At 42.8% G+C, this 17,691-nt stretch overlaps 1 protein-coding gene across 1 annotated transcript; it reads right to left on the bottom strand.

Annotated features, from left to right (window-relative positions):
* Nucleotides 1-13,651: 13,651 nt before the first annotated feature.
* Nucleotides 13,652-17,437, bottom strand: LOC105473665 (transmembrane protein 30B). The gene has a single exon (XM_011727580.3). The coding sequence runs from the start codon at nt 16,793-16,795 to the stop codon at nt 15,740-15,742; it is 1,056 nt and encodes a 351-aa protein (XP_011725882.2). The 5' UTR covers nt 16,796-17,437; the 3' UTR covers nt 13,652-15,739.
* Nucleotides 17,438-17,691: the final 254 nt, after the last annotated feature.

Below are 17,691 nucleotides of genomic sequence, written 5' to 3'. Positions count from 1 at the left end.
GCACCTTATAACTGTATACCAGAGGCCATGGAAACTGGATCGCCCTCTCAGGATGCCGTTACAGCCAAGCAGAATCTCATTAAAAATCAATTCCTCGGGTCCATAAAGCCAGTTTATTTTATCTTCCTGGAGTGCCTGCTGCTAGCAGTTACACAGTTCCATTGTGTGGCAGTCTTGTCTGTTAAGAACATTGCACAAAACGGCTATTTAAAGATTTTCCATTTTTATGTTAAACTTTATAATTTTACAGTAGTTTAAGTTTACAGGGTTTGCTTTTCAAGCTTAGGGTATCTTGTTACATGGGTTGGAAGTAGCATTGCCAGTCCTAAGGTTCCACTAATTAAATATTTGCCGTTATAAACTAGATGTTGTCCAATGTGAATGTGCAGATTTAATTGGGCAGCAGGGCTCCAGAGCTAAGAAAGCTTGATTTGGCCAATTTCAGCAATTTCTCGTTCATTGCCGCTTTCTGACTGTTGAATTGAGCCTAGGGCCTTCACTAGTAGTAACACAAAAATCAGCTAGGGAATTTGCTCTTTGTGGTAACCCTAATTCAACTATCTCCAAATATCTTAGAAATCAGTATCAGCCAAATTTTATAAATGGGGAGTTGAAAGCACATAGAGATTTAGTGACCTGTACAGGTCACCCTGAATGAGCAACACAGGCAGAAGAAATTGGAGAGGCTACTCTGGCCCCATCTGGAATCTTTTAACTCTTTTGACCCCCTTCAGCGGGCTTCAGGGCTCACTGATTTCAAAGATCAGTGACCTTTTTGGGATAGTGCTTGGCAGTGAAACAGAGAGGGTTGAATTCCTTAGATTTTGGCTACTGTGGTCCATGACGCAGTTTGAGTTTGTTTTTTAGAAGCGTCTATGCTGTTAGTGAGGAGAGTAAGGAGGGACGGGGAATGGTGTGTTGGGCTGGGTTTGAAATAGAAAGATGTTTAAGTGATCTTAAAACACAGTCACCCAGTGTTCCTTCCCTACCACGTGTTGGGGACTAGCATAAGCATGTCATTACATTTTATTTTAAAGGTTAGAAGTTGACATTAGAAGGAAACAAATCCAAAACAATCCTCAACATAACCTTTTTCAAATTCTCAGTGGAAAATAACAGGGTTATCCTCTGTTACGAACCCTTGCAATTTTGACAATTGCATTTCTCCTCAAGAAACCATCCCAGGCGGGTGCGGTGGCTCATGTCTGTAATCCCAGCACTTTGAGAAGCCAAGGTCAGCGGATTGCTGGAACCCAGGAGTTCAAGACCAGCTTGGGCAACATATTGAAACCCTGTCTCTACAAAAAATACAAAAATTAGCCAGGCATGGTGGTGAGCAGCTGCAGTCCTAGTTACTTGGGAGGTTGTGGTGGGAGAATCTCTTGAGCCTGGAAGGCGGAAGCTGCAGTGAGCCAAGATCATGCCATTGCACTCCAGCCTGCGTGACAGAGCATGACCTTGTCTCAAAAAACAAAAACCCTCACTTTACAGAGGAGACACAGAACATGAAATAACTTTTCCAGGTCACATACTTAGGTATTGGCAGAAAATGGACCATCACTCAGGATCACCACCTTCCAAGCCAGTGCTTCTCTCTGTCACCCCTCTGCCACTAAGAGCACCTTTAATAAGCCCTACACCAAATCGTCTTTGAAGTTAGAGTCATTTTAGTCTGGGCTTGAAAACATAAAACTGAAATATTGCTACATTACTGTACAGTGCTAATGTTTGCTTAGGGTGAGACTGGGCTAGGAGAATAAGATCTAGGGAGAGCTCCAAATAAGAGCCCCCAGCCAGGTGCAGTGGCTCATACCTATAATCCCAGCACTCTGGAAGGATGAGGTAGGAGGATCACTTGAGGTGAGGAGTTCGAGACCAGTCTGGTCAACATAGCAAAACCCCATCTCTACTAAGTATACAAAAATTAGCCAAGCATGGTGGTGTGCACCTGTAATCCTAGCTACTCCGGAGGCTGAGGCAGGAGAATCACTTGAACCTGGGAGGCAGAGGTTGCAGTGAGCTGAGATTACCCCCAAGAATGTGAAAAGGGATTCTCCAAGAGGGAGAAAGAGTTTTAAAGACTACTGAAGCTTTTAGAAAAATTATAGGTCCTTGGCTGGACACGGTGGCTCATGCTTGTAATCCCAGCACTCCGGGAGGCTGAGGTGGGTGGATAAATTGAGGTCAGGGGTTCGAGACTAGCCTGGCCAATGTGGTGAAACCCTGACTCTACTAAAAATACAAAAATTAGCCGGGTGTGGTGGCGTGCGCCTGTAATCCCAGCTACTCAGGAGACTGAGGCAGGAGAGTTGCTTGAACCTGGGAGGCAGAGGTTGCAGTGAGCTGAGATTGTGCCACTGAACTCCAGCCTGGGCAACAGAGTGAGACTCCATCTCCAAAAACAAACAAATAAATAAATAAATAAAAATTATAGGTTCAGAAAGTATGCAGTGATAAATAGCCCCTGAAGCTGCATAAAGCAAGAAAGTAAGAACATTTTTAAAAGCAAGGAACTTCTGAAGGTGCATAAAAAGTAAAGTGCATTGCAGGGAACCATAGGAAAATCATTCATGAGCCTCCGCATCAGTGGCTTGACTCGGCACTGCAACATGGACCTTCAGCAAAGACAGATGGAAACTTGTTTTACAAAGGACCAAGAGAGGAATTGTCTTATAAGAATGTGTAGCTAGAAATGGCTTTATATGCCTGATTTATCTATATGCCTGCTACTGCACTTATTTGTGTACATTTTATGCTAATAGAGGCCCTAAAACTGATGTAAGAATCTGTGTACACCAAAAAAAATTCTGATTCCCCAAGCTTTGCTGAAACAGAGCCTAGGGAGGGAGATGAGGAGATGGGGATGAGTGATGGGGAACAAGAAACACAGTTTTTGAAGGAAAAGCAAAAACTTCATTCCTTGGGCGGAATGGTAGAGGGTGGAGTTGAAGGGAGTCTTCAACCACGCGAAGTCTAAACAGACTGGGAGGCTTTTATTTGGAACTCTCCTTTGGCAACGTTTTATCACAGCATGGTTTCCATTCTTGGCGGAGAAAAGGACCTGGAGGCTACAGAACTGGCTCAGTCTTCACTCTGACAATACGTTCACAATAATGGAAGACATCTTTTCCCTATAACTTTGAAAAACATGAAAGCAGATATTGGCTCTGAGTATGTCTGATAGTCTAACTTTATTTCCTGTCAACAGAAATAACTGTGATTTATATGTGGTCATCAACTTTACACACTCACAGACAATTCAGATTGAGAGAGTACAGCGAGATGTAATGCTCGGAGCCGTGATGTATGCCTATCCAGCAAAGCTTCCCGGTCCAAGGAGACCTCGGGGACTGAGAAAGACTCTTTAATATTCTCACTCTTCTGACACTCTATCCCCAAGTGCATCCTTCCAGTGAGGTATATTATATGGGCTTCAGATGAACTACATGTCAGCTTTGATCTCTGAGCCCCTCACCTACCCTTCTTGTGATCCTGAAGGTTGGTTGGACTGAATCCAATAATTATAGCGAGATGCTGAAGGCTGACGAGCTGATTCATGTTGGCATCCAGTACACTGTTTTATTCTTTCAGTATTCGTTTACATCAGAGGAGTGAGAGCATTTTAAAAATTACATTTTCTTCTCAGAATGGATTGATAGCGCAGGCAGTGGAAATTGAGTGAATACACCTTTTCAGTTAATGCCATCTTATGTCATCTGGTTTTGAATTCAAAAGCATTTTTTCCACCGTCCTGTTGTTATACTGTATAATTTATTGAATTTAAGACGTCTAGAATCATAAGATGCACCATTACTTAATGTACCACTAAGAAAGAAAATGCTGCCAATTAAAATATCACCTAATAATTTTTTACATTTAAGTTTTTTGTACTTTATCCTTATTAAAAGGGTTCTTTTATATTTGTTTAGATAGATTTTTCTTATGTATCATGCTTCTGCTGACATGACAAGAAAAATATATTTAAAATAAACTAAGGTTTATTTTAGCTAAGATTTTCCTAAAATTCCTTCATGTTCAGAGTCCAACTCTTCAGAATCCCTTAGAGACAGAATCTTCAATGTCTATGTTATTGTGCACATTGCAGTGTTTTACCCCAAAATATGACAATACTTGTCATATTTTTGTAGTTTTGTAGTCATTGCACAATGACAACTACATCCTGACCATTACCTGGCTGACAGCGAGTCTAAGTGCCAGCAATTGTAAAATGCCATGGATTGTGAGAAGCCAAGACTTTAAGATACATCCTGATTTTAGAAATGTTAAAATGTAGGGGGGAAAGTGCAGCTTAGAATGGAAGAAATATTTGTTTTGGTATTGAAGAATGGTGCCAGATTCGCTTACACACAATTTAAAAATAGTTTACAAAAATTTGTATTTCTGGAGAGGTGCGATGGCTCACACCTGTAACCCCAGCACTTTGGGGGGCTGAGGCGGGCGGGTCACCTGAGGTCAGGAGTTCGAGACCAGCCTGGCCAACATGGTGAAACCTCGGCTTTACTAAAAACACAAAAAATTAGGTGGGCATGGTGGTGCATGCCTGTAATCCCAGCCACTTGGGAGATGAGGCAGAAGACTCGCTTGAACCCAGGAGGCGGAGGTTACAGAGAGCCGAGATCATACCATTGCACTCCAACCTGGGTGACAGGGCAAGACTCTGCCCCCCACCAAAAAAATTTTATTTCTTAGGTTCAATATCAACCTCAGAAAAGTAGGCAAAGTTTAAATCATTCCCACCTAAAGCTTTTTGCTTTGATTGAATGACGTTCCAGTATAAGCAATTCAAAGCAATTCATAGACTGCTAACTGGGCATACTTAATTTCACTTCTAGAAATACTCTGGAGGCTTTCTGCTCCAGAAAGAAGTGACTATTGTGAGTGTATCAGTCAGTCCATTAAGCTGTGAGTCAGTTTCATACAGTTCCTGGGAAAGGCATCTGCCAATATTTATCGGTCTTCCGCTTAAAAAGAAAAATACAGTTTCAAAAGTAAAAAGACATATTCTTTGTATTTGGCAAAGCCATTTGGTGGCAAGAAGAAAAGTGGCAGTCTTTTCCATTTTTTGTGCCTATGCTTATGACAAAGTAAATGACGTGTACTTTTCCAACGTTAGAGCCAAGAATTTTTTCTTTATGACATAGTGGTAAAACTAACACATTTGTGAAAAAGGTTTTTGGAGAAAAAAGGGAAATTTGTAGTAACCACTAGAATTATATTGCAGAAAATATTGTTATTTGAATAAAAATTAAATTTTTTTGATCACTTAATCGGAATGTATAGAAAGTCACATAATTATCATAAAATTTATAAACATCCAAACTTTACTCTCAGGAACTTTAATTAAGTAATTAATTTTTATTTAAGTTTTAAGTTCAGGGGTGCACGTGCAGGTTTGTTACATAGGTAAACTCACGTTATGGGGGTTTGTTTTACAGATTATTTCATCACCCAGGTATTAAGCCTAGTACCCGTTAGTTATTTTTCCTGATCTTCTCACTCCTCCCACCCTCCACCCTCTGATGGGCCCCAGTGTGTGTTGTTACCCTCTATGCGTCCATGTGTTCTCATCCTTTAGCTTTCACTTATAAGTGAGAACGTGCAGTATTTGGTTTCTGAGGAGCTTTAATTTTTATAGCTACTATTTCACATGCACGTATACAATCACTTAAGAGCAGATTTTTTTTTTTTTTTTTTTACTGTTATTTGCATTAGACCGAAAGGTAATTAAATGCTGGTGATTCTGTCTATGTCCAGTGGAGGGCAGTAGCGCACATCTTTAGAAACGGGATTCTCATTACAGATTGGACCGACATCAACCTGAGAAATCATACACTGCGTTCCGTGTCTCTGCAGTCAGGCTCCGGTCACAGGCCCCGTCAGGAGCAGCAAGGCCACGGAGAGGTGACTTCAGGGGGCCAGGTGGCAAGAGTTGAATCCTTTTCTCAGTTCTGTAGAACGTCCTTCCCCAGCACCCGGGTGTACAGCGCAGGAAAAATGCAAGACTCTATGACATGCAAGGGGGCTGGCACGGAGCCTACTGCTTGCTGCTGAGTTTACCTTTGGTAGTAAATTTGAGGAAATGTGACTAAAATATACTTATTCCTTTCCCAAGATTTCTGTCTTGGGGTTAATTTCTACTTAGATTGCATGGCCTCCCGCTTTCTGCTCTGATGAAAGACAATGAGGTTGGGCACGGTGGCTCACACCTGTAATCCCAGCACTTTGGGAGGCCAAGGCAGGAGGATCACTTGAGGCCAGGGATTCGAGACCAGCTCGGCCAACGTAGTAAGACCCCTGTCTCCACAAACATTTTTTAAAAAGAAAAAAGACAATGAGGAGATGTCATGGCTTTGGTGCTATGGGTATCCAGTGATACAAAAGCCATCTCTCCACACTAGCAGTGGCCAGGGTTTTCCCTCCTTCATACAATGTCTATACTCATCAAAACTGCAAGGAGACTTACCTGCAGGGGCGCCTGTGTTCTTTTGAACTTTCCATTAAAATGAAGTGCACTGGGCAGTAGTTCACCTAATGTCATTTTTGTTTTTCAACTTAAAGAAAACACATTTTAAAATTATCCAAATTTCTTAATGAGGTCGCAAATGCTTAGGAATGAATTATTCTAACCTTGTGCATTACTTGAGTCCATAGAAGCACTGGATGCAACACAGAAAAAAGTAGATTCTAAAGGTATCATGATGTGATGACTCACACCTGTAATCCTAGCACTTAGGGAGACTGAGGAGGGAGGACTGCATAAGGAGTTGAAGGCCAATGAGGCCCACATAGCAAGACCCTGTCTCTACAAAAAAATTTAAAAATTAGCTGGGTGTGATGTCACATGCATGTAGTTCATGCTACTCGGGAGGCTGAGGTGGCAGGATCACTTGGGCCCAGGAGGTCATGGCTGCAGTGAGCTGTGATTGCATCACCGCACTGCAGCCTGGGTGGCAGAGCAAGACCCTGTCTCAAAAAACAAAAACACAAACAAGTAAAGGTGTCATGAAAGTGTAAGTCTTAGACTCCCTGCCCACATTTTCATCAGCACAGAGTAAATCCCCCAGACTGTTATTATTTTATCAGTGCTGAAGGGTGTATAACAATGTATGCACAACTTAAGGAATAATAGCAAGATGGACACTAGTGTACCCACCTCCCACAGTATTACCAGTACTTTGATACACCTGTTTGCTCTCCCTGCCGCCACTCACCCCTTCTCTCCCAGGGGTAACCACTCTCCTAAATTGTTATCTTTTCTGTGTTTTTCATTATAGTATGAATTTCTCTCTATTCTGTTCCATTGGTCTACTTGTCTACCCTACACTAAAATCACCCTGTCCAAGTCACTAAAGCTTTCCAATTAAGTCTTCATTTCTGGTAGGTCAAGTGAAATCCCCCTCCACCTTCTCACACCTTCAACTCCAGTTCTTTTTCAGGGCTATCTTGACTATTCTTGTTCCTTCACAGATTTAGTCTTAACATTCATGATTAATCATTATTTGCATAAAAACTAAAAGAAAACTAGAGGATGAGAAGTTGACTCCTTTAGCGAGCGTCTCAGTCGCCTAACCTGGTTTAAATTCTGGCTCTCCTTACTACCTGTGCTGCCTTAGACTAGTAATTTAACCTCTCTGAAGTTGGCTTCCTCATCTGTGAAATGCAGTTAATATTAGTACCTACTTCATAGGATTGTTGTGAGGAATACAATGTGATAGGCAAAGCACTTAGAACATTGCCTGGAAAGTGCTCAACAAATGGCAGCTATTTGTTTTGTCATTGCTGACTTGAATAGCCAGGGAGCTTCTGAAGTCACACTGCCCTCAGCTGGAATCCTGGCTGTCCCCAACCAGCTGCATAACACTGGACCAATTTCTTTCTCTCTCCAAACCTCTGTTTCTGAATTTGCGTAATGGGGATAATATTAGGGGTGTTTAAAGATGACATGAGTAAACCAAGGGAAATCACTTAGTGTGATGTCTGGTAAGCTGTATGTGCTCAACAGAATTTTAAGTAGGTTTCTTTCTTCTTCCTTTTTTTTTTTTTTTTTTTTTTTTTGAGACAGAGTCTCAGTGTCTCAGTCTGTTAACCAGGCTAGTGTGCAATGGCGTGGTCTAGGCTCACTGCAACCTCCACCTCCCAGGTTCAAGCGATTCTTCTGCCTCAGACTCCTGAGTAGCTGGGACTACAGGCATGCGCCATCACAGCCGGCTAGTTTTTGTATTTTCAGTAGAGACAGGTTTTCACCATGTCGGCCAGGCTGGTCTCGATCTTCTGACCTCAGGTGATCCACCCTCCTCGGCCTCCCAAAGTGCTGGGATTACAGGCATGAGCCATCACGCCTGGCCCATAGATTTCATTTTTAAAGTGAATTGCATCTTAAGGCTAAAAATGGTCTGCACCCTTGCTTCTGAGTATCTACAAAAACACTTGCCTGGGAGTCATTGAAAAAGAATGCTGGCAGTAACAAAAAGTTGATAAAATCACCTCTTGTGATCTTGCAACTTTTCTTTGTTTTCAGCTATCGGAGGTGCAGGGAGGAGAAACTGTTCCTTACTCAGGGCTGGATTCTCTTTCCTGGGTCCCTCCTGTGGTTCCACAGCCTGCTTTACTGGCTGAGGGCAGACAATGCAAAGCCATGTCTTAACTTGTTTTCCAGAATCAGAGGAAAGTTTAACATAACAAAATTTTATAGCTCCTGCCCAGTAACATATATTACTTTAAAAAAAAAACCTTTCCCTTATCATGCATTATTCTTTTACATGTACATTTTTCCTGACGTATTGAAGTAATATTCCGCGGTTTGCTATGAGTTGGAGGTTTATGGCCCTTCTGTGGCAGATCAGACCAAACATAACTCATTCATAGCTACTTAGTGCTCAGGGAAATAAACCCCTGAACTTAAATAACTATGGTGTGACCTCTGTAAAATATTATTTATGGCTTTAAAACTACTATTATGTAGATATCAAGATGTGCCAAATGTTATAAACCAAACACCAGCCAGCAAATGGGACAACTACTATTCCATTTATTTTCTTCCTTCCTTTCTGGGTATTTCTCTGCAAATACTACTTTCATTTAAATGGATTCTGGGGTAATTACCTGGCAGGGGAAAGCAATGTTTATTTACCTTTTATTATAGAATATTACAGTAAGTAAAAAATTCTCTTTCACAAAGAAGCACCACAAAAATGTGAACATTCATTAACATACTGGAGTTTAATAGGAAAGATATTGATTACTTTTGAGCATAAAGTAACTATCCTCACTATCAATGAACTAATGTAACCCATCTGCTATTCATTTCTGCAAATTAATTTATGGAGGAAAACCTGACTGTATGTTTAAGTCATCCAGATGGGATACGCTGAGCATTTCCATGCTGTTAAGAATGTATGTGCATTCTCAGCTCTCTTTAAGATTTTCAATGTTTAGAGTGCCATCTCTGCATCTTACATTATTAGATGCAGCTCTGCATCCAATAATTTCCTGAATTATTTTCTATGGATTCATCTATATTGTAGGAAATAAAATGTTCAGTGGTAAGAAAGTAGTGGAGTCATTGGTTTCCTAGTTGTCATTCAACACATGTTTGAGGACCCATCATATGCTGGTTATGGTACTTGGCACTGGCAATAATAAGGATGAATGAGAAAAAAATTATCAGCTCTCGTGGGACTAGCAGCCTGAATATGGAGATAGATAAATGAATAATCAGCTTCTAGGCACATGGCAAATGCTCCAGAAAGAAATGGAGTGAGTACCAAGAGAGGACTAGCATAAGGACAGGGTGTGGGAGAGGCAAAGAAGACTTGCAAAGAACTTCACAGAGGATGAAAATACAGAGTCAAGTCTTAAGGAAGAATGAATGAGTAGATTCTGGTGGTCAGGTGGAGGAGCAAGACCAGCATAAGCAAAGACACAGAGGTTAGGGCCTCTTCAAATCATTCAATATGGCTGGAATTCGGTGGGGTGTTGGAGGAAAAGTGGATGAAGACTTAGAACGAGGCCAACCATGAAGGTGTGTATGTCCTGCTGAGGAGTTTACTTTCTCCTGTAGGCTGTAGGTAGACATGAGTGATTTTGCATTGAGGGGTAACATGATGAGACTTGTTTTGTGTAGCTCATTGTGGCTGTGATGTGGAAAATAAACTGGAGCCCGGGAAGGAGGCTTCTCCAACTTTCAGAAGAGAAATAGCAAAGCCCTGGGCCAGGGAAGTGATAAGAGAATTGACTGAAAGTGCATTTGGAATATAGAAGCAACAGGATCTGATAACTAGGTTGATTCTAAGAGGAAACAGAAAGGAAGAAGTCAGGGAGGCAATTCAGGAGTCCTTGAGTGGATACAGGAGTCATTTTCAGCATCTGATGCTATTCTTGGAAGGATGGGTTTGGAGAAGTGGCCGATGAAGTTAGTATGGCCCACACAGAAGTTTTGGTACCTATAGGGAGGGCATTCCAATGTGTTCAAGAGGTTTTTGGAAATGTGAGTTTGGAAAGAAGTTAGGGTTGGAGACACAGATTATGCCACTTATATGTATGATGTTCAGTAATGTTCTTAAAGATACATGAAAGGGAATATACGAGCTAATTAGCTCATCTAAGTAAAACTTAAGACCACAATTCAGTTGTTTGTAAACTACATTGAAATAACAGATAAGCCTTCATCCTTCAAGACCTGTAGGAAAAAACAAAAAGAGTAGAAACTGTTTTACATGCTGTCACTTAGCATGAATAGGAAATGTTTCCTTTCCCATTTTGGATTCTTTAACAAAAATTGGAAATGTCTTTTGCTTATTAAAATAATAAGAATTAATCAGGTCTTCCTTTGAAAATACTCATAGTCCATTCCAATGATTGTCATTGCCTCATCCAGAAGTTATGCTTCCTATTTTTTTTAGAACATTACTTACTTTTATAGAGTTCTGTACAAAACTGAGCAAAATACAAAGGAATGTATTTCTACCTCATTGGTCTTGATGACTTTCTAACACTTCATGCATTTGGATGGATAAGATTAATGAGATCACGTAGTGTTAAGCACCTCGGACTTTCAGAACAAAGGCCTTTTAGAAGAACATAGTATCATTATTAATGACACATCATTTACAGTTTTCATCGGTAATGTAAGGTTTCAGCCACTATAATAGGAACTTAGTTAAGAGCTCAATGTAGAGGGCAAGGCTATTAGCTAAGGTTCTTGACAGTAATACCTTTTGCTTCTAAAGAAAAAGATAAATCACACTCAAATTGATCAAAAAGACAAGCCAAGGGGTTCAGAAAGAGGTGAGCCACCATTCGCTTACTAAATTTCTCAAAGGCCTTGTCATCAATGAGTCCTGGTGGTGAGCCCTGCCCTCATCATGGGTTTCCTTTGCTGCCAATCCCTTGCCTTCTAGGTATCCTGCTTCTCCAGAAAAATGCCTCATGCTTCAGACCTCATCTTTCCCTTTATTCTCCTCTCCTGTCTCCCTACAACCCCCAAAGTTTATGTTGGGTTTCATTGCCACAGGATTTTTCTCTGTCCTAAGTGAACTTGGACAACAAAGTACATTAAATAAAGGAATGCTGGTGTGCTCTGGTAACCTAATTGACATGAGTACCGCTAATGACGGCAATCTTAATGCAAGGTGGCAAAGCAGTGGGGACACATTTTTTCCTGAATACGCGTTGTCAGTGTATTGTATTGCTAACAATCAGGTAAATAATGGAGGATGCCTGTGTACATAGCATCAACACTATTAGAAAAATTGGCAAATTCCTGACGAACTGCTGCTCTGATATAAGAATCTCTTTGGGACCTTAATATACTTCAGGCTCATGAAGACCTTCTTAATGACTCTTTTAAAACTACTCTGTTTTGGTTGGAGGAGACTTAAGAGACATTCTCTTGGGGAAAAAAGTTAAAGTTAATTTTTTTAAAAAAATTGCCATCTAAAGTCAGCCAGCTCTGTTTTAGGTAGAGAGAAAAAAATCTGGAACACAAAGAAATGTCCAATAAAAATAACAGAAGAGGGAATTTTTTTTTTTTTTTTTTTTTTTTAAGACAGAGTCTCACTCTGTCACCCAGGCTGGAGTGCAGTGGCATGATCTCGGCTTACTGCAACCTCTGGCTCTCAGGTTCAAGCAATTCTCCTGCCTCACCCTCCTGAATAGCAGTCACTACAGGCGCCCACCACCACGCCTGGCTGATTTTTGTATTTTTAGTAGAGGCGGGGTTTTACCATGTTGGCCAGGCTGGTCTCGAACTCCTGACCTCAAATGATCCATCCACCTCGGCCTCCCAAAGTGCTGGGATTACAGGCATGAGCCACCACGCCTGGCCGGGAATTTACTTTTTAATTACGTATATGCCCTTGGACTTCTTATATCCAAGGGCATATAGGGAACTAGTTGATGACCTTGCAGCTCTGCCAGCAACTCTGAGAGTTAACTCAAGATTGTTGAGATCTCCCATGACAGGAAGATGGCAACAGATTTTAAGTAAGGTAGAAAGGGTTTTGATTATATATTATGAAGTGGTATTTGCTCTAAAGGAAATTCCAGACTTTTAGTCTGTCTCTGAATTTTAATAATTACATAGGCCAGGTTTGGTGGCTCATACCTGTAATCCCAGTACTTTGGGAGGCCAAGGAGGGCAGATCATTTGAGGTCAGAAGTTCAAGACCAGCCTGACCAACATGGTGAAACCCCATCTCTACTAAAAGTACAAAAAAATTAGCTGGGCATGGTGGTGTGTACCTGTAATCTCAGCTATTTGGGAGGCTGAGACATGAGAATCTCTTGAACCCGGGAAACGGAGGTTGCAGTCAGCCAAGGTCACATTATAGCACTCCAGCCTGGGCAACACAGTGAGACTCTGTCTCAAAAATAATAACAATAATAATTTTATACTGAGCAAATTGGTTAGTTGATTTGATTGTGGAGATACCCGGAAAATCTTTCGTGTCATATTACTGTTTTAATTTTTTTAACCATCTGAGGAAATACAGTGACATATTACTGTTTTAGGAGCTCTCACCAACTACTTTACTTTCTCTTTTGTGCTTTTATTTTACAAAGTTAGGTCAAAGCTCATTTCCAGTCCAATTGTTGAGGTTCACTCTTTTCTATCTCACTTCCCGAAGATACCTCCAGCCAGGGAACATTTACTGGGCAACAAGGGAATTCAGGCCAACAAGAAGCCTGAGACACCAGACAAAAGGCTACAGCACAAGGGATCATTGCAGGAAAATGTATCCCACTTCAGTTTTAAAGTTTCTGCTGCTTTGAAGTCCAAAATATCCAATAAATAATTGCAATTTATAATTCAAGTAAAATGCAGAAGACTACTATGATCACATTCTTTAATAACTTTTAACACACTACAAAAAATTTTAAATTGACATTTATTAAATTCAAACAGTATTTGAGGACTATCTAGTTTATATACATGTTGAGGTTGATAAAGTTCAAATTCTGTTTTAGGAAGTCAACAATGAATTGAGTTCATTTTAACTGAATGTTATTATAAAAGATGGTTTTCTTGCTGCAGTGTAAATCTGCTATTAAGAAATTAGCAAAGTGGCTAGTGCTGTTTGTGCCTTTAAGAGCATAGTTCAAAAGAATCAAGCAAAGTCGATAACAAAGGTAAGACAAACATAACCTTTATTCTCTCTCAAAAACCCGGAGAACAGGGCCTGGAACCACATTCATTAATTTAATCAGAATCAGAATACTTTAACTTTCATAGCCTCATTTAACATTTTATAGCAATATACTGATCATTCTAAAAATAACAAAATACATGTTGCTCTCAGCTACATAGTAAAAAATGTAGTAAATTCTCCTACCCAAAATAGAGGAGGGCTGGGCTAGTGAGCTGCTCAAACATTTGTAACAAATAAAAATTTCTCTATGTACATATAATGATCATATTTTCATAGCCTAAAATCACCATACAAAATCTAATAATAAAATTGTGTCGTGTTCAGGAGTTGGGAGGCCAACACATTGAATTAACAAAGTGTTTTTGGTATATGCAAATAATGGGATAGAATATCTTGACTCAGGATTGTCCCAGAAGTTCTAAGGCAGATGTCAATGACATGCACATTGTTCATTGTTCAGTAATTTTCAAAGACTAGAATAAACTATGTAAACTATTCAATACAATTCAATATTACTTAACTGCTAAAAAAATACTTCAAGATCTTGCACTGCCTTAAGTGAATGAGTATAATCAAATTAATAATTGGAAAATAGCTTAATAGCAGGCACTGAAGAATTCTGACAAATACCAAATAACTGTTTGCGTTTACAAATAAACTGGTAAGATGATATCACGAAGGGGTTTTTTTAAAGTTATTTTGCCATACAAGGTTTTTAAAAAATAAAACGATTGCTTCTTAGAATAACTTTAAACATATTGATTGATGTTAGTCAATCAAAATCAATTGAATTATTTTAGTTGAGTTTTAACGTCATCTCAAAGGTTCAAATAATCTTAAGATTCTAGTTTACATAAAAGACTATATATGCCTTAGCACTGATTCAAATATGATTACTAGGAATCAACAGATTTCATTTGAAAAGATAAATTTTTTTCCAGATGCAAGGGAAAAGGTATGAAGCCCTTTCTAAACACACACACGCACACTAAATGATAAAGAAGATTGAGCTAGGAGACATAGATGTGACTTTAGGGAACTTACTTTCCCTCGAAGATCTCTTCCAGCTGTCTGATTCTACGTTAAAGCATTTCCTCTGAACTGTACAAACTGGCCTCACATTTTCGAGTTTCTACACAGTACCTGGCAAAGTTTGCCTGTTTGCTTTTATACCAAAATACTAAAATATTAAATGAATAACATAAACCCTGTCCTACAACTCTGTATGCCAACTAGTTTTCCCGAGATAGTGATTTTTTAAAAATTCATTCCACAAGTCATCAAGAGCTTCCTACGTTCAAGGCAGAGTGCCAGACCAAACCTGGAACATCATGGTTGTCACTGCCCCCGGGAACAAATTACTATCCAAAAAAGTGAACTCAGTTGACTGCTTCAGGCCCAACCTGGTTCAGGGTCGTGATTCCCAAATTTGAGGGAGTATGGGACTCTCCAGAGGAGTTTGTTAAAACACAGCTTCGAGGGTCTCATCCCAGCCTTACTGTGACTGAATCTCTGGTTGGTGTCTCCTAATCTACCTGCATATTTAACAAGCATGTTCTCCCTCACGCTTCCACATCTCTGCAGGTAATTTGTGGGCCTCACTCTCCATTCCAACCCACTCCCCTCACCAAAGAAAAGAAAACCACAGTATTGTAGTGGCAAGAGCTCTAGACTCAAGAGTCAGGAGTCACTTGCAGCTGCCTGATCTTAGTTACTTCACATTGCTAGGTCTCTCAATCTCTTCCTCTGATAGGGGTTGAACAGGAGTCTCCATAGGGATCCCTTCCATTCTCAGACTTGAAGAACCTCACATGGCAACTCGGTGTCGTGAAGGAGGTGGGAAGAGTTTGCAAAGATGTTTCACTCTGCAGTCAACATCCCTCCCCGCGGCAAGACAGTCTAGCGAGCCCCCCAAGAGCAAGGGGGTAATTCCCTTCTCTGATCCCCTCATTCACAAAGGGAGGAAAAGCGAGGAGAGGTTGGAATTGAGCCAGGGGCGAGGAGGAGATGCCAGAAGAAGCTCGGAAGAGTTTTGGCAAGAAGCAGGAAGGATCCCTGGAAAGCTGGAATCACTCCTCGTCGTCGTCGTCCTGGTCCTGGTAGCGAATGTAGACGATCAGCATGACAAAGCCGGTGAGGATGCAGAGGGAGCCGACGACCAGGTAGGCGATGCCGAGGAAAGGGTTCTTGCCACCCATCCACGAGATGCTGCTGAAGATGAGGAGCTTGTGGCCGCCGAACGCGCGCACCGGGTAGTTGTAGGTGATGTTGACGCGGTAGGCGCCCCGCGGCAGCCCGGCCGAATAGTTGCCCTGGCGGATGCGCGCATACAGCTTGCGGAACGTGGGCAGCGCCGCCGTGCGCATCCACACCACGAAGTCCTGGTTGATGAAACCGGTGTTGTTGGGGTCGGGGCTGAGCTCGTAGACCGGCCGGCGCCAGTTGGGCGGGGGCGCCGTGCCCTGGAAGGCCAGCGCCAGGCTGCCGTTGACCAGCGGCGGGTTGCGGAACTTGACGTGGTAGTCGGTCCACCAGGCGATGCCGGAGCGGTCGAGCGGCACCTCGACGTAGAGCCCGCCTGGCAGGCGCTGGTGCCAAAGCGAGAAGGAGTCGTTGAAGAGACTGTTGGCGATGGCGCCGCAGGGCGCGATGGGCAGGCCGGCCGCGCTGAGCTGGTAGGGGGCGCACTCGTTGACCGGGTGGCGCAGCGCGCTGGGCAGCCCGCTCAGCTGCTCGTCGTCGCGGGACACGCCGTAGCGCCGGTTGTTCTGGTAGAAGTTGGTCAGCTCGTAGTAGAGGTACACGGGGCCCTGGAAGAGCTCGGGCAGCGAGAAGGACCAGGCGCACGAGCAGGGGGGCGGCGGCGCGCGGCCCTGGCCAGCCTCGGCGCACACCGAGCAGTTGCTGGTGCCCGAGTCGCCGGTGTAGTCGTACTCCAGCTCCTTGATGCCGTTGGAGGAGTAGTAGAGGCCCAGGCCCAGGCCAATGAAGGCCAGGCCCGCGCAGAAGAAGAGCGGCAGCGCGATGCTGGCCGACAGCAGCGGCTGCCAGGCTGGGAGGCGCTGCTGCGTGAAGGCGGTGTTGTCGGGCTGGTGGGCGCCCCGGGCCGTGGCGCTCCAGGTCATGGCGGCCGTGCGGGGACCGACGCGTGGGCTGACCGAGGGGGGCCCCGCCGCGCGAGCCTGGGGACTGCTCGCGGGTCGGGTTTCCAGCCGGCTCAGGTGGGTTTTTGCCCGGGCCCCGCCTCTGCCTCCCTCACAGGTGAGTTTAGTTCCAGGCCCTACAAGCAGTGCCCACACCCCCCAGTTCCGCCTCCGCCCAGGTGCGCTCCACCGTCGCGGGTCACCGGGAGCCGCACCTCGCTCGCCCCTTCCGAGGTGAGCAGGTGGGTGTTTTTTACCTCACCTGGTAGACTCAGTCTCGCCTTTCCTCTCAGTCCGGGTCATGGGACTCCAGCTCCTCCTCTCCAAGGTGAGTGGCGGCCCCGGACTGCCTCTGAGTGGCTCATACCTGGCTCAGGTACCACCTTCTCTTTCGCCTTCCAAGTGACTGGATTTCCTGGGCCAGTCTCCCGAAATCAAAAGGCGCTCCGGCCTCCTCTCCTGAGGGCTTGCACCATGTCCGGGAGGCTTGAAGATTTCAGGTTGTTAATCCCCTGTTATTTGCGGGGAAAAGGTGACTCTAGACCATTTTGTCTTTTAGGTTAGCTTCAGAAAACCCTTTCGCCCAGCTTTCAGTCTCAAGTTGGGAGTGTCCGGGGAATTACGTTGTGATAAATCTGTTTCGAATTCAACGCCTGTGTTCAAATTTTAGCTTTTTTTTTTTTTTTTTTTTTTTAAGGGAAAATGATTTTCTGGCCAGATCACCCAGTCTGGCTGTATAACTAGGAAATGTGGAAAGTTCTCTAAAAATAAAATGATCCTTAAAAAGAATCAAAGGCTGGAGAGGTTCAGAGCCTTTAAATAACTCTCTAGCTGGTGGAGAAACCAAGAAAGGAAGAAATGTGCTGGACTACATGTGA

The sequence above is a fragment of the Macaca nemestrina genome, chromosome 7 (assembly GCF_043159975.1).
Source record: "Macaca nemestrina isolate mMacNem1 chromosome 7, mMacNem.hap1, whole genome shotgun sequence".
Lineage (NCBI taxonomy): Eukaryota > Metazoa > Chordata > Mammalia > Primates > Cercopithecidae > Macaca > Macaca nemestrina.
The sequence above is the reverse complement of the archived record's forward strand: the minus strand, read 5'-3'. Positions and strand labels throughout refer to the sequence as shown.

Excerpts from the sequence above, each read along its gene's own strand:
- LOC105473665 (XM_011727580.3), bottom strand. The coding sequence starts at position 16,795 with ATGACCTGGAGCGCCACGGCCCGGGGCGCCCACCAGCCCGACAACACC.